The sequence below is a fragment of the Euprymna scolopes genome, chromosome 3, assembly GCF_053919585.1.
Source record: "Euprymna scolopes isolate OS-2025 chromosome 3, ASM5391958v1, whole genome shotgun sequence".
Classification (NCBI taxonomy): Eukaryota; Metazoa; Mollusca; class Cephalopoda; order Sepiida; family Sepiolidae; genus Euprymna; species Euprymna scolopes.
In genome coordinates this window covers 110,318,243-110,333,449 of record NC_136484.1, presented here as the reverse complement: position 1 = coordinate 110,333,449, position 15,207 = coordinate 110,318,243, and the positions used below count along the sequence as shown (strand labels likewise).

General features: G+C 33.0%; 1 protein-coding gene across 1 annotated transcript in view; it reads left to right on the top strand.

Moving 5' to 3' along the window:
- The first annotated feature begins 8,127 nt into the window (after positions 1-8,127).
- LOC145258139 (THO complex subunit 1-like) overlaps positions 8,128-15,207 on the top strand; it is an 84,902-nt gene continuing 77,822 nt past the window's right edge. The window contains exons 1-3 of the mRNA XM_080115920.1: positions 8,128-8,430; positions 12,369-12,442; positions 14,837-14,897. Of these exons, the coding sequence (XP_079972046.1) occupies positions 8,359-8,430; positions 12,369-12,442; positions 14,837-14,897 (207 nt within the window). The 5' untranslated portion in view covers positions 8,128-8,358. The remainder of the gene's footprint in view (positions 8,431-12,368; positions 12,443-14,836; positions 14,898-15,207) is intronic.

Below are 15,207 nucleotides of genomic sequence, written 5' to 3'. Positions count from 1 at the left end.
TGTCAATGGGTACTGAAACAGGTAGCTAAACATCAACGGGCACTGAAGCTAAAAGCTGAACTTTAAGTGGGCACTGAAACAGCTGGATATCAGTAGGCATTGGAACTAGTGGCTGGAACCGCAGAAGCTGGTGGCTGGAAGTGCTAGAGTCTGCAGGAGTGAGCCGGAGGTTGCAGGGATAAGCTGGGGTGGAGGGTGAGGTCTGGAAGCTGCAGGAGAAACCTGGGCCCACTGGAAGCTGCAGGAATGAGCTGGAGCTACTGGACTTGCAAGAGTCTGCAGAGGTTACAGGCTGTGCAGAGAGTGAAATATGTATTATATTCAAGTACTTGTGAGTCGTCTTTAAAAAACAGTTTAAATTACCTTAATAGTCTAATAGTTAGCCTTGAAAAGAGCTGTTTGAACTATTGCTGTTACTGCTGCTGGGTGTCTTGACTGCTGGACTCGCCGACTTGACAAGGGTGCTTCAAAGTTGGGATTTGGGGAACTCCTAGGATTTTGTTAATTTCTTTTCCACTGCAAGAACTTAGACACCCGGATCAGAAAGTAGGATTGAGAAGTCAGCACCCCCAAGCAGGGGCAATTTGACCTGCAAAAAGTGCCCGGGCAACCCCGTCTGCATTCCCGGATGAGAGTGCCTCTGGTGATTAGCAATAAACTAACCCCCTCTCAAAGAGAGAAGGTAAAGCCTGGAAGGGTGGCCAAACTAGAACTGCACAGAACTAAACTCTCACCACAAAATAAATAGGGACCGGATAATTACAGGAATAGTATAATCTCTGTTGATTTGGATGGGGGAGGATAAAAATTCCTAGCCAGTTTGCTGAGAAAGTTGCTGGCTTCATGGGAAGTGTTCAGATTACAAAATTTGACTCGATAAACAAAAAAATTAATTTCAGGCTGTATTTATTATAGTTAAAAGTGTCTTGAGTGTTTCTTGATTGTGTATGTGTTAATCTCAGTTTGAAATTAAAGTCGGTTGTTTTTTGTTTAGTTTTGAAAAATTAAGTTTTATGTATTTTTTTCTTTGTTATTGAAAAATGTTGATGTTATTTTTATGATATATTTGGGGGGAAGTCACATGTTTATCTTTGTTGACCAGTGTGTTTGTGTTAGTTTACAAAAATGAGAGCAGTAATCTGACACACCACAACGGAGAACACCTTAACCGTAAAAGCAGTATTTGTATTATCTCTCTCTCTCTCTCTCTCTCTCTCTCTCTCTCTCTATATATATATATATATATATATATATATATATATATATATATATATATATATATAAAGGGAATTAGACCTGGAGTCTAAAGTCTAAAAGAGCAAAGTTTATTTCAATGTATTAACACTTTACAAGAACAGTGCTCATAGTACTGTATATATATAATAAGCTCAATAGGTATATTTATTCTAGAGCTATATTAATATTGAGTATGAAGATTGATAATTGTAAATTATGAATCAATTTCAAAAGGAAAAACAAACAAAAGCAAATTTACAGACAATGTAAATAATTATTTAAACCATTCGTGACCAAAATACAGCAACATGCCCACATATGTACTGACGAAATTTAAAACAAATTTTGTAATGAAACTCAATAAGGACTATGCACCTTACTGACTACAAAAATGCTAGTTTATTTTGGTGTCTTAAACTCCTCCTCCCCCACCCATTTTGTGCTGATGAGGAGATTATACTCAAAAACAAAGAAAACAAAGTCTTTGTCAATTATTGTCAATTTTAAATGAATATCGTTTCTAAAACGATTGTACACTGAATTTGATTTTGCTTGTTTTTCCCTTTGAAACTGATTCATCATTTACAATTATCAATCTTTATACTCAACACACACACACACACACACACACACACATACACACACACACACACACATACACACACACATATACATATATATATATATATATATATATATATATATATATATTTACTCTGTAAGCACATCAGAATAAAATGTTATTTCGTCTTTTAAAAAAGCCACCGTAAGGTTCCAAGAATTCCTACATTTAATCTTGGAAATGCGTCTGCAAATATAGCCCGGTGCAACATGGTTTGATAGACATCCCTGAAGGAACTTAATAGAAGTGGTCTTGTTTCTCAGGTGAATTATATTATTTAACGAATTAATGAAGTTTTTGCCATAATGGTTCAATAAATGGGATATAACTTTATTCGATTGGTAAAATTTTAGAATAATTATAAAGAAGTGAACCATAGCGGAAGTTCAATCGACTAAAATAAGATGGAAAACGGGGTGAGGAAAAGAAAAAAAAATGGGGGAAGTTACATGTAACAAATGTACAATTTAGTAAAATAAATAAGTCGATTAAAAACAAGATCATTAAAATACACCCGAAGCGCTTTTCGTTCAGACTAACTCTATATATATAAAGCTGAATGTCTGTGTGTGTCTGGTCACGAATAGGCTCCTATATGGTTGACTATTATAGAAAACTGATCACATATAATGATAGAAGATGTATTGAGACACAGGAATGGATATGTTTGATCTGGCAGAATGGTGATTCATTAAAATTGTGGGGGTCTGCGTACGTGCCTGGTCCACAAAGTATGGAAATATAAAATTTAAAAAAACGTTTACAAGTGTTTTTGATATAGATGTACGTAATAATACTTTGATAAGTATGTTTTAATTTAAATATGGATGGTATAATAAAATTGTGGGGTCTGCGTTTGCGTCTGGCCTCCATAGTATAGAAATAGGCACAAACTTTAATAAAGACTTTTCATATCTATCTACGTAAGTATACTTTGATAATTATGTTTCAGTTTGAAGAAATATGGTATAATAAAATTATGGGGTGTTTGTTCGCGCCTGACCTCCATAGAATGGAAATATGTCACAAAGTTTAGCAAGGTTTTTTAATATAGATCCACAGAATATTGTGATAAGTGTTTCAGTGTGAACAGGTATGGTATAATAAATTATGGGGTTTATCTATTTTATTTTTACTTTCATCATATTTTGCTTTGGTTTTGATACCCTCAAATTCGGAGCTATCTCTTTACAACCCTTCCTTTTCATAACCTATCATACTTTCATAAATCAAAGTCCATTTTCTGTAGGCTGTTTTTGAACCCAGTCAACGACAGGTACTTTTGCTAGTATATATATATATCATTCCCCCTTTCTCTCTCTTCTGCATTCTTTCTCTTCCTTCTCTCTCACCCTTCTCCATTTTCTTCCCTACTCTCCTACTTTCTATCTCTTTCACTCTCTTTATTTCCTTTTCCCCTCTCTCGTCTCCCACCACTACTTCCTTCTCAATTAGCCATTCGTCTCCTCCCACTACTTCTATTCATTGTTTTATATTTATTTCATTCATCATACAGTGCACTATGCATTTTGTGATACGATCCACACACGCGCGCGCGCGTACACACACACACACACATGCGCGCGTATGTGTGTATGCATGCGTGTGTGCAAATATTGTTAAAAAATAACAGAATTCTCACCTTAAATATACTTTTTTACTCTTTATGTTTTCAATTTTTTAATAATCTTTTCTTGTTAAAACAAAAAAACAATGTATATTCCATATGTATCACAAACGTTTTCGATTCTTTGTTGAATCATCTTCAGCTGACATGAGCAAATGAACAAAAAAGTTTGAGAAAAAGAAAAGAATTTAAAAAAAAGAATGGATTTGTACTATTCCAATCGTTTGTGATACAGACAGAACATATATTATTTATTCATTTTAACACAAAAAATAGATTATTAGAAAAATCGAAAAATATAAAAAGGAATGGTTAAGCAGATAAGAAGGTCCAGCAGACGAGCCTCGTTCTGAAAAATCTGAACAGTTAGGTCACGTGAAATTTGACACCGGTGCTTCTGCCATTATTGACCCTTTGAATGATGGATATAGAAAGCATGAGCTGATTTGGGAAAAGTTACGACGAAGTGAAAGGAAAAATATTTTATAAGCGGCGTGTCTCATTTGTCAAAAGCAAACAGCAGAAGTACAACGAAAAAAAGACAATTTATTTTCACTTTTCCAATATGTTTATAAATGTTCGAAATTTCTTTTAATTTTTTCTTTCTTTAATTTTTTACTTTTAGCTTAACTTGCTTTTATATTTCAACATATTTCATCATATTCATAACTCTGCTCTCGTGGGGAGGTAAGTACATAAGAAGTGTTGGAATTTTTTTTGTACCAATAATGGTGCCCCTCCCCCGTTTACATTTGTTATTTTTTTATCTGGTTCTTATATATGATTTTCTGTATTTTGTATCCTTTATGATTTTTAGTTTTGTATATTTTGGATTTGTACGAAACTCCCTTTAATTTGAGAAAAGGAAAATGCTAGCTCTGTAATGACGTCACGAGCCCAGCGCGAGATTCTTCCTCTTTTGAAATTCCGCTGACGTGGAGATTGAACGTTGTTTCATTGCCCGGCGCTGAGAATGGAATTTCGACAAGCATTCTTCAAAGAAGAAAACCCCGGCAAGAACACCCGTATATGTGACGAGACATACTTATGAAAACTACCTACGTGACTACGGTTTTGCACGTATTTTAGGAGTGAAATTATTTTAAAGAAAATACCTTTTTACGTGACAAGGAATTTTGGAATCTCCTATCCGGACAAGCGACGTGGTCTGGCTCCTGAAATTCATCTGTGTGTCTACGGTTTGCACGCAAGCATGGAGGGAGAGAAAATTCTAAAAGGACTTTAAACAAAAAAAAGAAAAAGGCACGTGCCTGACTGGCTTTCAGTTTGTGAGTACACTCCTAAAATTAATTTCATATGCGAGTGTGATTAGGAGATACTATTTTGAATACTAATATTGTATTCGTTAATGGATATACACATCTTTATAAGAACCAGTGTTGTTATTTTTTTCATAATATGTTACCTTGGCATTTCTTAAGTTTAATGCCCGCAAAGGGAAAAATTTGCAACTTATTATTGTAAATAAAATTTCTTCTTCGTTTCAAAGCAAGACCTTTATATTTTATTCTTTATCCCCTCCCCCTCTTTTGTTTCATGCTGTTTTTTTTTTTTTTCAGGTTAGTTACTTTAGCGTCAAATTTATCTGGAAGCAAGATAAATTCCGACATTTTGCAAATTTTTCTTTGTGTAAATGTAGTTTGGGAAATTTCTGCTTTTATTTGAGGGCATTTTGCGGATTGTTTTCCGACATTTTGCAGGTCTTTCTTCCTTTTATGTAAAAGTAGTTTGGGAAATTTCTGCTTTTGTTTGAGGGCATTTTGCAAATTGTTTTCCGACATTTTGCAAATTTCTCCCCTTTATGTAAAAGTAGTTGGAAAATTTTTGCTTTTATTTAAATGCATTAGGCAAATTTTTTATTCCCTTTTTCGGAACGCTTTGAAAGTAAAGTGTATTCCCTTTTCATCGAGATACGTTAATTCTCTTTCAGTAAATGCATTTTGCAAACTTTGCCTCTATATTAAATACATTTAGCAATTTTTTGTCCCTTATTTGGGACACTTTGAAAATTAAGTGTACCCTTTTCTAATCGAGATGCACTTTAATTCCTTTTCTTTCAAGTTAGGATTGAATTTAACCTATCAACGTCACTTAGATTCGTTCGACTACTGTGAATTTCTCCCATTAGTTAAAGGCATTTTCCAAATTTAGTTTCCCTTATTTAGAAGCATTTTGTAAGTTTACTGCTTTTATTTGAAGGCATTTTACAAACTCGTGTTCCCTTATTTCAGAATACTTTTCAAATTAAATGGTCAGTTATTTCAAATAATTTAGCGAACTAAGTTAGTATACGCCTTGTATGATGTGAAGCTTGTCTCCTCCCCTCTCTATTTCGAGACCTGTTTTATTCTCATGCTGTCAACGCGTTACTTAGCTAGGGTTAAATACACTCCTATCTCTGGCCCACTTGTTAACTCTTTCTGTAATCTCCCCGCACCCCACGGCCCGTACAGATATTTCAGCTACTAAATTCCTTTCCCTCTTAAGATGTAAATTGGCGTGTATCAAAACGTCCCCCTAAAATATTCGATGACTGCTATGTCCTGAATTTAGAAAACGTGTAATGTCATTTAGTGTTTCCAACGTTTGACATTTGCTTAATAAAAATTCCCGAATTTAGCATTTATGTACGTCTAGTGTCTTTATTTATATCTGACTAATATTTTAGGCACAACTTTTCATAAATATTTTTCTTAATAAAAAGATTAAGCATTAAGCATATTTTCCATTTTCTACCTTTAGAATTGAAGTTGTAACTTTCATAACCCTCCTTCAAAATATAATTTACATTTTACTTGCTTTAGTTGAATTTCCACGGGTATTGCGATTTACGTTGGGAGAAACTATTGCATTTTCTGTCCCTAGTCAGCGAATAAGAAATCCTACTGGACTGAGGTAATTTTATTTTTCGTCCTAATCCAGTGTGTTCAATATTTTTTGGAAGCTGGATTTTCCCCACTTTAAGAGACGACCTTTTATCTAATTATACCCTCGTGGGGAGCCTAGTAAATAGAGACGCTGTGTCCGAAGCCGGTGTTAGTTGTATGTATGTATTTTCCTCAATATATTAGAAAAAAAAGGAATAAGTATATACCCCATTATTTTGATTTAATGAACACGTGCGTTCTCTCACATGTGTTAAATGTTTTTTGGGTTGTGAATTAACCAGACGATATTATTAGAAATATTATATTATTCGTTGAAGATATTTATTATAATTTTCTATAGCGAGTTTATACCGATTTGCTTTGCAGACTGTGTTATTCTGAGAATTTGTGAAAAGACGAGTTCCCTTTTCTTCGCCTTGGCCCATATTTGCATTTGGTTATTTGGATTCCTTTGAAGATACACATGTGACATAGTGGCATGTACCCTCCCCCGACGTAGTTGTATATTTATAAGAACCAGTGTTGTTATTTTTTTTCATATGTTACCTTGGCGTTTCTTAAGTTTAATGCCCGCAAAGGTAAAAATTTGCAACTTATTATTGTAAATAAAATTTCTTCTTCGTTTCAAAGCAAGACCTTTATATTTTATTCTTTATCCCCTCCCCCTCTTTTGTTTCATGCTGTTTTTTTTTGTTTTTTTTTTCAGGTTAGTTATTTTAGCGTCGAATTTATCTGGAAGCAAAATAAATTACGGCAGAAGTAATATGGCGGCTGAGAAAAGTTTTTCGACCACCATAAAAGCATTGAAGAGAGGTGCTCGCTGGGCAAAACAATGAACAGCTCACTTACGATTAATTTTTCAAAACATTAATACGAAAGTAAATATCTGGAAAAATCAATTAAAAACAAATCATCAGACTTAGCTCGTTATAATAGATGTGAATTTATTTGCCTTGGTGTATCTCACTCGTGTTATTTTTAGTCCGAAGATAAAGAAGAAGAAATCCTTCCCGACTGGTCTAATGTTTTTGACATTACGTTGGGAATTAATTTTTAGAAAATTTGTCGAGTAAGGAGCGGAGGGAATAGATAAGAATGTTTTTCTTTCTTTTTGTGTGTTGTTTCACCAATGGAATCGGCACAGGGTATGTCACGCACGAGCGACAGAGCGTGGCAGTAACGCGTCTTACCTTTCTGGGGGGCGCAAGCAAAAAGACAGCGAGAGACTCCTTCAATTTGGCGCCACAACTTTTTTTGTCTTTTTCTTGGAGCTCTCCGGAAACGGTGAATGTTCAATGTCCTGACAAAATAAATTCCCGGGTAGACGCTACAGCATTATAATACATTTAAACCCTGAAGAATTTCCGCCATGCGCCCTTGTTCACAGTTAACTAGCCACTACTTGTGTTTCAAACTTTAAGAAAAAAAAAAAAAAAAAGGGCGCTTTAAAATAGTACAAACTCTAAAGCTTTTTTCGTTTTGGAAAGGACGACTCAGGCGCCCCTATTATCCCAAAGAACTAGCTATGTAAACACTTTGCAATATTTTTCAATGATTATTTACAAAAAGTTTTCTCTACAATCAAGTTTTATTTAAAATTAAGAAATTATTTTCTAAAATATTTTGTTTATTTATGTTTGCATTTTGTTTTTAAGTAAAATTAAGAAATTAATTTTAAAAATATTGTTTTTATTCATCTTCATTCAAAAGGGTTACTTTTCGGTAGCTTCACCGGTTGTTAGCCTAAAATTTCCAAATGTCAAAACGAGGCTCGTCTGCTGGACCTACTTATCTCAGCTTCACCGAAATCTGTCATTTTTAACAATGTCCACTTAAATGAAAGAATACTGCTTAAATGCATACAATAAAACAAATGTTGACCCAACGGGTCACAAGTGTTTTCATTTCTTTTTCCAACAAAAAAAAAACTCGCTCTCAATTTCTGCGTTTGACGTCATCGTTTTATGCGTACGGCAGTATCTAAGATGGCGGCGTCCATAGATTTTGATTTTAGAGTTGCCCGCTCTGATTTTCGGGTAAGTATTCATGTATTTGCATGCAATTATCTTCATATACGTTTATTCTGGTTTAAAATTTATCCGAATACGGTTCATGCTCAAACAATAGACGGTAGTCATGTTTAGTTTATATTGTAATATAGTTTATATCTAAACACCGTGTCGGTCGTCCGTTGTTCTCCGTAACTTTTGTGCTTTAAACTTTGACAAACACGAAAATAACGACGATGAGTTTTACGGACGATTGATTAAATTATATACATAATCAGGTACTAGTGCACTTACTGATCCGCGCTATTTTTAAAATCGTATTTCTAAGTTTAATTAAAGTTTTATGATATGTTGTTTTTTTTTATTATTATTCAATTGTAAGGTTAAAGTACAGATTAAGTACAAAACACCCCCTCCCCATGTTAAGAATGGCTTTTTAAATAATAACGTTATTATTTCAGCACGGATCAATAAGTGCACTGGTATCCATAATCAATATTAAGATTTTATATTGCTATTTTGTTTTCTTTCTTTGATTAGTTGTTATGGAGTCTTAAAATTTTTTACAGCATTTATTTACAAAGAAATTAGTTTCGGCATTGCTAACACACTTTTTTTTTTTAACTTAAAAACATGTTTTCATAAATAATAAATAAGGGTGTTTTAATCACTCCCATCACCAAACAGGGTCCGAACCGTTTGCTCTTTTTCTATCTTACGTATCTTGGATCGTTAAAAACGAATATATTATTAAAATTCATGGAAAACTATTAGTTTAAAAGATATGTACATTTTAAATTACGACCCGTTTTCGTAATTTTTGTTTTCTGTAAATGTTTCCCTATTTAACTACTAACAAAAAAAATACCCAATTCGAGACTAGAATAGTTTTATAAAATTTACTCTGATAACATTTAAAAAAAAAATTAAAAATAAAAAAATAAGTAAATTAAATTATAACTTAAAAATGGTCTACGCGAAACGCGGACAAAACACGAAATATGCCGGTATATAAATAAACTAAGAGAATAACTGTACAAGATCAAAGTGTAGTATCTGTTCTTCAAATGATATACCTCAATTTCTTGTTCTCTCTCATTGGAGGAGAAATCCTTCACGACTGAGACAATTTTTATTTTTGTTCCTTTTCTCCACATTAAAAAACGACCCTGGTGTCTAACTCTGTCCCGTGAGGAGGCATTGTAAATAGGAACTCTACTGGCGGTCTTTTGAAAAAGATAAATTAGTCTGCTTCTTACTTGGATAAGTATTTTGTATTTTAACTTATTTTAAAACGTTTATTTACTTCGAAACAAAAGTAGTGTCAAGTCTGTTATGATAGAACAAAATAAAATAATGATGGCTTTGTTAACTTATGTTTGGACCCTCGATTATCGCTCAAAAATCGAAAATTGAATAAAATTCTGGTGGGATACAATAAATGTCATCAATCATGCAAAAATGTAATTTTGTTTAATTTTCGTAGTAAACAATGGGCAATCAACAATTCCCTCACCATCTAATCACCATAATGTTACTTGCATGACAATGGATAAAACTGAACTGCTTACCCAGCAGTTTGGTTTAACCTCCGTCTTGAATTCCACAAATCATTTTCTCCTTAATTTTCCACTACAGATAGAAAATACACTAAAGAATCATAAAAAACATCTGGACACTTTCAAAGCATCTAAACCAGAACTTATCCTTGCTATATATTTACTAACTAGCCTCGTTGCCCGGGTGTTTGGAGATGTGTGCTGAGCTCCCCCTCCCCTCAAAAAAGTGGTAGTAGGCAGACAGGCTCGAACCCATGCCGCGAAAGAGAAAAAGGATGTGAAAAACAGCGATGTCTTTGCCATTGCGTCTATCGCCAAAAGTGCCGAAAGTTTAAATTAAGGCTAGTCAATCAAAAAGAGGGGATGACTTTCAAAAATATTGGCGACAAAAGCGACACGTCCCTGTTGAAAAATGCCCAGTCGAGGGTGAAGTATATTTGTCGTCCAAAGGGTCGAGCTTCAAAATGATACCGATATCGTGAAAATCTGTCGCCTCTGTCGAAAGTGTTAGGCATACATACATACATACATACCTTTAAACAGACAGGTGAGATCTATATTATAGATGACAAGATGCTCTAAATGCCTAGAGAACTTGAGTGACTACTAGACATTATCTTTGAGTGTCTAAGATCTCTCTGTACAGGGGTTTGTCAGGACAACCTGGTATGGGGATACTTTTCCGTACCAGTAACCCTGGCTAAATATTCAAAATCACAATATTCGTAGCCCAGATACGATCGCCTTACTATGGCTAGCCTTACTTGCTTTTACGAGGAATAGTGCACCTTGCCCAAGTGATGTTATCTCAAGTAATAGCATGAAGCTGAATTCTCCACCAGACTAGATGAATTCTTGTCCTGGAATCCAGTAAGATCAAGAGATCACAAGAAATGTATTACTATAAAATGGTGAATTGGGGAAAGGAAAATTATGTTAACTTTACTAACTCTTTGTGTGCTAGGTAAAGGAGAACTAATGGAATATTCAAATATTTATGTATCTCATATGGAGATCGTTAGCCACAGATAGGAGGGCCACTTGAATTTTGACAACTTCAACTGAATGAAGATATATGCAAGCCAGTTGAACAATCACATATCCAATACAATGCTTGAATTGTTAGAAAATGGCCTCCGGTACGTAGTAGAATGGGCTAAAAAAAAATAGATATGTTCATTTAATGCTGCCAAAACAAAGGCCCTTTCCTTCAACAATTAAGAAATATTTCCAATCACTGACTGCCATGATTGATAGCACCATTCTCAAAGTTCAGCATTCAAATTCCTCAGTTTAACATTCACTGGCAATGCTAATTGGAATAAATACATAGAAGATATTGCCAAGTCTGCTACGGAGAAAATTTGCTTTCTCTCTCTACTAAATTCCACATCCTGACCCATTGCAGCTATGTTGCATTCCTGTGTTTGTTTTACGAGTTATTTCCACACAATGTGCTGCACTTTTATTCCCTTCGACATAAACATGATTGGCAAAACTAACAAAATCCCTCACCTTCAACATAAACGTCTCCAGATTCCAGAAACTTTCTACTCAAATAGCTTCTTTCTTCACATTGCCTGCCTTTGGAATTCTTTTTCTGCTTCTTGTTTCCCCCGACTGTAGCAACATACAGAAATTTTAATGTAATACGAACAAATATCTTGCTGCAGAACTCCCCACTTAGGATGATTCCTAAAAATCACAGTAGCCCCTTACAGCTCAATGGCAATATACCTTGTTTAGAATTTTTAAAAAATTTTTAAAAAAAGCATTTGTTCTAACCAATAATTGTCTGAAAAAAAAAATATTACAAGAAATGTCACAGAACTAAGTGAAGTTTATTATGGTGATGCTTCTTTGAAATTTTTTACTCTAAAAACAGAAGCAAAAAACCAGTGTGTCCTCTATAATAAGACTCAATTGATAATCCATTTCCAAACTTTTATTTAGGTTTCTGAATTTTTTGAGATGAGGATTGGTTATGCATATTATTTGGATTCCTCAGACTATTTCTCTCATATTGAGTGTCATTTTCACAATGTTTTGGTTAATGTAACCTCTGACCTTCTTCAGGAGCATGACCAAAAAATACAATTACCAATTACTTACGACCTCTATCCAGTTATGACTGATAGAACAAGAGCATGCTACCCCCATGAAGTAAATAAAGGATTCCGTTCGAAATTCCATTCAGATTTCCAAGTTTGACAGAAACATTCCCAAGTTTCAACACGATACATCTGAAGAAGGTCGAAGGTTACATTGATCGAGGCATGACACTCAAAATGAGAACAATCACTCAAAGAATCCAAATAATACATATGTGTTTGATTCTGAACATTTTGAGATTATGGTATTTTTTTCTTTCGTTTTTAAAACTTTTTCTTAAACTTTTATTTTTAGGAAGCTCTTCAAAACTTTCTACCCCAAAAAGCACTGAGTGACTGCATCCCTCACGTCCAGAATTACCATGGCAAGTAAGTAAATTATTAGAAAAACGTTTTTAATTTTTCGATCTTCTTTTTCTCTTTCTAAACATCATTAGCTATTAGTGTTGAGACACAATTAATCAGAATCGGGAAACTCATAACTTTTTGGGGTATCAGAATGTGTATTGGAATTGAAAAATTTTGTTCCGATCCCAAAAACGATTTTTTTAATTTTGTTTTTGTCTTTGTTTAAAACTTAATTTTCCATTGTTGATACTAATAATAAAATGATAAATTTTTATTCATTTTAAACTACCAGCAAAACTAAAATCTGTAGACCACTCCTTCTATAAGTGTATTTTTTTTACATTTCTAAAAATATATGTATATATTATATCGGTATTTACAGTGTTCTGAATACACACACACATACACACACAAAAAACTCTATAATTAAATATGTAGGGATTTAAAAAGAATCATAATCAAAATTAGTAATTTTATCGGATTGGAAATTTAAAACAAAATTGTGGAAAATATTGGCAATGTCAGATCACTATTATCTATACTAGCAAAAAAAAACATGTGACTGCATGGACGCATATTTTTGCTCATATCAGAAATGTGAGTTCTTTATTTTTAGTGGAATGCTGTTTTTTTTTTTGGTTTTGTTTTTTTATTCTTTAGAAAATGCGGATTTCTACTTAAATATGCATTTGTTTTTTTTATTTTGTTTTTGATGCTTATAGTATTAGTCACAACTGAAAATTACATTTCAATTTTAAACATTTTGAATGTACTTAAGTATCATGCAGAAATAAATATCTTCACCAAAAATTAGCAAAAATCATGGAGTAGAAGATCAACTAGAATTTTTTTTTTTAAGTAAAAATTGGTCATTAATTTTTTTTTTTTTTTTTAATCCATGATTGATAAGTACCGGTTGCCAAAATGACAGATTGCCTTATCTCCCTTGTTTTTAGCATAATTTCTAATCGTATGTAATCTATATATAATATAATTATAAAAGTTTGCGGACCATGCACCCTTGCTTCACCAAAAATTAGCAAAAATGATGGAGTAGAAGATTAACTAGGAGTTTTTATAAAAAATAAAAAATCTGTCTTATTGTATTTTTTGGATCTGACATTGATAAGAATGGAAGCACTGGTTGCACAAATGACAGACTGCATTACCTCCCCTGTTTTTAGAGTAATTGCCTGATATGTTAGCATGTTATGATGTTTTTACTTGAAATACAATTTTCACTTGTGACTATATTTCTTGGACTTCGAGCCAAAATCAAAGTCTAGTAACGACATTTTTATATAGTTCTACAAATTTATTTCACTGTCTGTAACATATTGATACATATATTTAAAAAAAACACACGCACACACGATATGATTTGGGAATCTTAGGTAGGACGAACCCCAGTGTACTCCTGGTATGGTGGTGAATGAGAACTTTAGCTAGAATCAAGCATAAACTAGCAAAGGTACAGTGACGAGAGTGACCATAGGCATCCCCTCCCCAATTTTTGAGTGGCCTTGTGCCTAATTTTTTGTTTATTACTGTTTTGTTGTAAACTTTTCAGAGTAAATAAAAAATATATAACTCAAAGTATCTGTTCTGATGCTACACTTCAATTTGTTGTTCTCAGTTAGTGGAGGAAATATTTTTTAGGCCAATATGAGTAAGCATCATGGTCCCCTAGATTGGTAAATTAGTGCGCGACTGTGACACATATGGTTGTAAAATTAATCTTGATTTCAGATTATCATTTTGCAGGTTTCATACAAGTTTGTACAATTATCATGTCTAATTTTTATTTAATTAAACAAACAAAAAATTATGTTATGAAGAATTTTCCCTATATTAATAATAATGAATAAAAATCTGTGTGATGTACATACCCATGAAGAAATGAAAATATCATATTCCAAAAATCACATAAATTGATCAAGTATAAATATATATATAATTAAAATCATTTTTAAGCAATAGAAATTCATAGGCATTACAACATAAATCTAGTATTAATTATTGAGTTCTCTCCCTTTTTTCTTGATTTTTTTTTTAACTGGCAGACTTGACAGTCATTATTATAAAATTTGATTTTCTTATTTAAAATGAAACTACTTGATCAATTTTGTATGATTTTTGGAATATGATATTTTCATTTCATCACAAGTACATATATTATATAGATTTTTCTTTACTTTTGATTTTTAATATAGGGAGAATTCTGAATAAAAACCAAAAAGAAATGATTAAAAATTAAATTTGTCTCCAGAAATAATTCACTTGAAAAGTTAACTTTTTTCCAATTTTACTGGGGGAAAAAATCCATCTATTCTTTATGATTGCCTTTCTTTTTTTTTTTTTTTTTTTTTTTTTTTTCTGGAAAATTTTACTATTCTTATCTAATTTATGTTTTAGTGAAAGTGAAAAAAAATTGGCATTGGACCAAGCTTTGAGGGATATTTCCAGATTTGTTGTGGTAAATATTAACATTTCTTTTTGTTTTATTTATTATATCTTGTTATTGCAACAACGTTCACCCAAACCAGGCTAAGTTTTTCCCTGGCTTGCACTACATCTTGGTAACCCATGCACAGCAATCCTGAAAAAGGTTGTTATATATTGTGGTACTCTATGCCAGTAAGTAGAGATTATATGAACTAGTGTGAATTTCAAGAATGTTACATTAAAAACATCAAAGTAACTGGCGAATATTTATTTTGTGTCTATTGTTTAAATTCTGACAAAAATTGAGATATCTGAATTCCCCTCTACCTTGCATGAAACTA